The 663-nt window shown below is 69.5% G+C and overlaps 1 protein-coding gene across 1 annotated transcript in view; it reads right to left on the bottom strand.

Moving 5' to 3' along the window:
• Positions 1 to 52: 52 nt before the first annotated feature.
• The window catches only part of LOC113980490 (chymotrypsin-like elastase family member 1), a gene marked incomplete at both ends in the record, with an annotated part of 1,284 nt that continues 673 nt past the window's right edge, over positions 53 to 663 (bottom strand). Inside the window, one exon of the mRNA XM_027707694.1 lies at positions 53 to 202. Within this exon, the coding sequence (XP_027563495.1) occupies positions 53 to 202 (150 nt within the window). The remainder of the gene's footprint in view (positions 203 to 663) is intronic.

Here is a 663-nt window from a genome sequence, read left to right as displayed (position 1 = left end):
AACGGGAAGGGGAACGGTCCATCGGCGGGGCCGCTCCCGGTTTGGGCCTCACGCTGTTGATCCAGGAGATGTAGGCGGAGACGCGCGTGAACACGGTGGGCTTTTGGACCACGTTGCAGCCCTGGCTGGACACGAAGCTGGTGACCCCGTGCACCTGGTACTGGCCATTGATGGCGCAGTGGAGGGGACCGCCCGAATCGCCCTGCGGGGACAGGGGGGGTCACAGGGGGACAGGGGCGAGAGGGAGCCGGGGGGGGCACAGGGAGGGGCTGGGGGGGTGAGAAAGGGGGGGCACGGTGAGGGTGGGTGAGCCAGAGGGGAAGGAGGTGCCGGGGGAGCGCAGAGAGGGGCCGGTGAATGGGGGGAAAGGGGGTGCGGGGGGGTAACGGGGGCACAGCGAGGGGTCGCTGAGTGAGGGGAAGGAGGGGGAGCGGGGGAGGCACCGCGAGGGAACGGTGAGCGAGGGGAGAGGGGAAGATGGAGGTGCTGGGAGTGGCACAGAGAGGGGCCGGGTTAGAGCTCCACGGGGAAGAGGGGATGCTGGAGGTACCTGAGGGGCACAGAGAGGGGCCAGGTTAGAGTTCCCCGAGGGGAGTGGGGATGCTGAAGGTGCTGGGGGGCACAGAGAGGGGTCAGGGGGAGCGGGGATGCTGGAGGTGCCCA

Source organism: Neopelma chrysocephalum, unplaced genomic scaffold (genome assembly GCF_003984885.1).
Source record: "Neopelma chrysocephalum unplaced genomic scaffold, ASM398488v2 Primary Assembly neopelma1_94399, whole genome shotgun sequence".
In the NCBI taxonomy this organism is placed as follows: Eukaryota; Metazoa; Chordata; class Aves; order Passeriformes; family Pipridae; genus Neopelma; species Neopelma chrysocephalum.
The sequence above is the reverse complement of the archived record's forward strand: the minus strand, read 5'-3'. Positions and strand labels throughout refer to the sequence as shown.